Source organism: Lycium barbarum, chromosome 7, assembly GCF_019175385.1.
Source record: "Lycium barbarum isolate Lr01 chromosome 7, ASM1917538v2, whole genome shotgun sequence".
NCBI classification, from domain to species: Eukaryota; Viridiplantae; Streptophyta; class Magnoliopsida; order Solanales; family Solanaceae; genus Lycium; species Lycium barbarum.
In genome coordinates, this window is record NC_083343.1 from 134,170,004 (window position 1) to 134,172,448 (window position 2,445).

Consider the following 2,445-nt stretch of genomic DNA (forward strand, 5'->3'; position numbering starts at 1 on the left):
GCCACCCGGATGTCTCAGGTGAAATTCTATATATATATATATATAATATGTGTATAAGATCTCTATATATTGGTCCTGCCACTTTGACTAATAAGTGAATGCGCGGTGCCATTGGTAAGAGGCCGGATATTCCTGTCTTAAGATCGCTAGTTCGAATCCCTTTGATACATTATTTAAAATTATTTTAGCTATCAGATAGCTAACCCAATTTCCTTGGTAAGTAGTTTCAGTGACGTTAATAATAATAATTTGTGGTTAAAGTAGGTTTGAATCCTGGACGCCCCTAACTTTAGACTGACCCCAACCAACGAACCAGAGCTCATTCATGCATAAACGGAAGGTGTGATACTTCTTATAAAGCTCTATAAATACTAACATCGTTTATGTCTTGATTTGTTTCACATTTTTCGCTTTTCGTAAATCAAACATTTTAATTTTGATCGTGTGTTAACTTTTAAATTTTTCAAAATAAAATTTACATATTTAGAAACTACATAATAAGTACTATAAGTCACCATAATTAATAATTTAAAATATTTAAAAGACATATGAGATAATTAAGGTCAAAGAACAACTCGTTTGACTCTCAAAAAGTGAAAAGTGTAAAACAAATTGGGACAGAAGGAGTACATACGTTAAAGCGGTATGACACTCGAAACTTTCAAATCCTGGATCCGCCTCTGACTCCGATTGTTCTATGTGAGAAGAAGTCAAGAGGTTTCAAGTAAAAGTTGAGAGTCTCTTTTTCTGTATTTTGTTCCCACTGCAAAATAAAAGCTCATTAGATAAGATTGAGTTAAACGAAAAGTCAGGTTCCTATTTTTGAGATTAAAATACCAATACCAATACCAATACCAATCGTTAAAAACTCAAAGGGCTCTAAAAATTCATCAGTTACTTTGAAGTTGAAACATCTTTCTCCTCTCTCTATATATAACTTCATCCTTAAATTACATTTTATAAAGCAAGAAATTAATTAATATAATGAGTGTGAATATGAATGTGATCAAAGTTAGCCCAGTAGGAGGACGAAGTGGAACTGTTTGGGACGAAAAGGGAAAAAGCGAAATAGCCAAGATTTTTGTTTCCGACAATGGACAATCAATTTGTTCACTTCAATTCGTGTACGTTGAGACTGACCACTTTGTTTCCTCCAACTTACATGGTACTGCTGAACTAAGCAAAAATTTCACTACTGTAAGTATCCTCCCCCCACAGTACCCTTCACTCAATTCCACGTGCGAATTCACTGGGTATGTTGTTGTTGTTATTATTAATACATGCGAGTTCAATATACACACATATATATACCCATGCTAGAGCGTTTCCTCAAGCGGAGTTAATATATAGTGAGAAGTCAAAAGGATTCAATAAATATACACACACAAAACGACAACATATTGAGTGAAATCTCACAACGTGGGGTCTGCAAAGGGTAGAGTTTAGCGCAGACCTTACCCTTATCTCGGGAGGTAGGGAGACCGTTTTCAATAGTCTCTCGGCACAAGGACAAGCAAATCAAAGCAGTAATATATATATATATATATATATATATATATATATATATATATATATATATATATATATATATATATATATATATATATATTACATGACTAATCAAACTACATGCTCGTTAGAGCATCTTCCCGCGAGCATGGAGCCTACTTCTAACATAATGGGTTCTAAGTTTTGAGGTTTTCTTGTTGAAAATATATGGATTAAAAAACTTAATATTTATAGTTCTACTTTTAGGATTTTCCGCACTCACATATTTGGTTTATACCAGACCCAAATGTTTATTATTCCACTAATTTTAATTTATTTACTTCATTTCCTTTTATACATTGTTAGGACTTAGGTTACTACTGCATTAATATTAATATTTTTGTATTTGTTCATAATGAATTAGGTTTCGTTGGATTATCCATCAGAATTTCTTACTCTGATAAGCGGTACCTTCTCTGCGGGTTATTTGAGAACAATAACATTTAGCACAAACAAGGGTTCCTATGGACCCTATGGCAAGAACCCATCACAATACATGGATCAGTTCAATTTTCAAATGGGAAATGATCGTATGTTTGCTGGATTTCGCGGCACCAAATATGGCAATAGCATTGAGAGTATTGGTATCTATGTGAAGACCATCACATCCTCCATGATAGCACCCAGGTGTTCTCGAATAACCAATACCCCTCAAGTAATGATTAAAAGGGAAGAAGATTAAATCAAAATATGTAGTTTCGTCCTGATAAGTTCCAAGTTTGGACTAGTTACTAGTATTTCTTTATGCTTGTATCGAAAAGTTCTCGAAATGGAGGATGAAAGGGAAGTAGATTAATTCAAAGTATGTACTTCCATCTTGAAAGATTTTCAAAATGGACCCGTTACTAGTTAACTTTATGCTTATTTTATGATCATCTTTTCATCATCTGGTGTTGT

General features: G+C 33.5%; 1 protein-coding gene across 1 annotated transcript; it reads left to right on the forward strand.

Moving 5' to 3' along the window:
• Window positions 1-984: 984 nt before the first annotated feature.
• LOC132602005 (inactive protein RESTRICTED TEV MOVEMENT 1-like) lies at window positions 985-2,230 on the forward strand. Its single transcript, XM_060315038.1, has 2 exons — window positions 985-1,197; window positions 1,913-2,230. The coding sequence occupies exons 1-2, from the start codon at window positions 985-987 to the stop codon at window positions 2,228-2,230; spliced, it is 531 nt and encodes a 176-aa protein (XP_060171021.1).
• The last annotated feature ends 215 nt before the right edge of the window (window positions 2,231-2,445 follow it).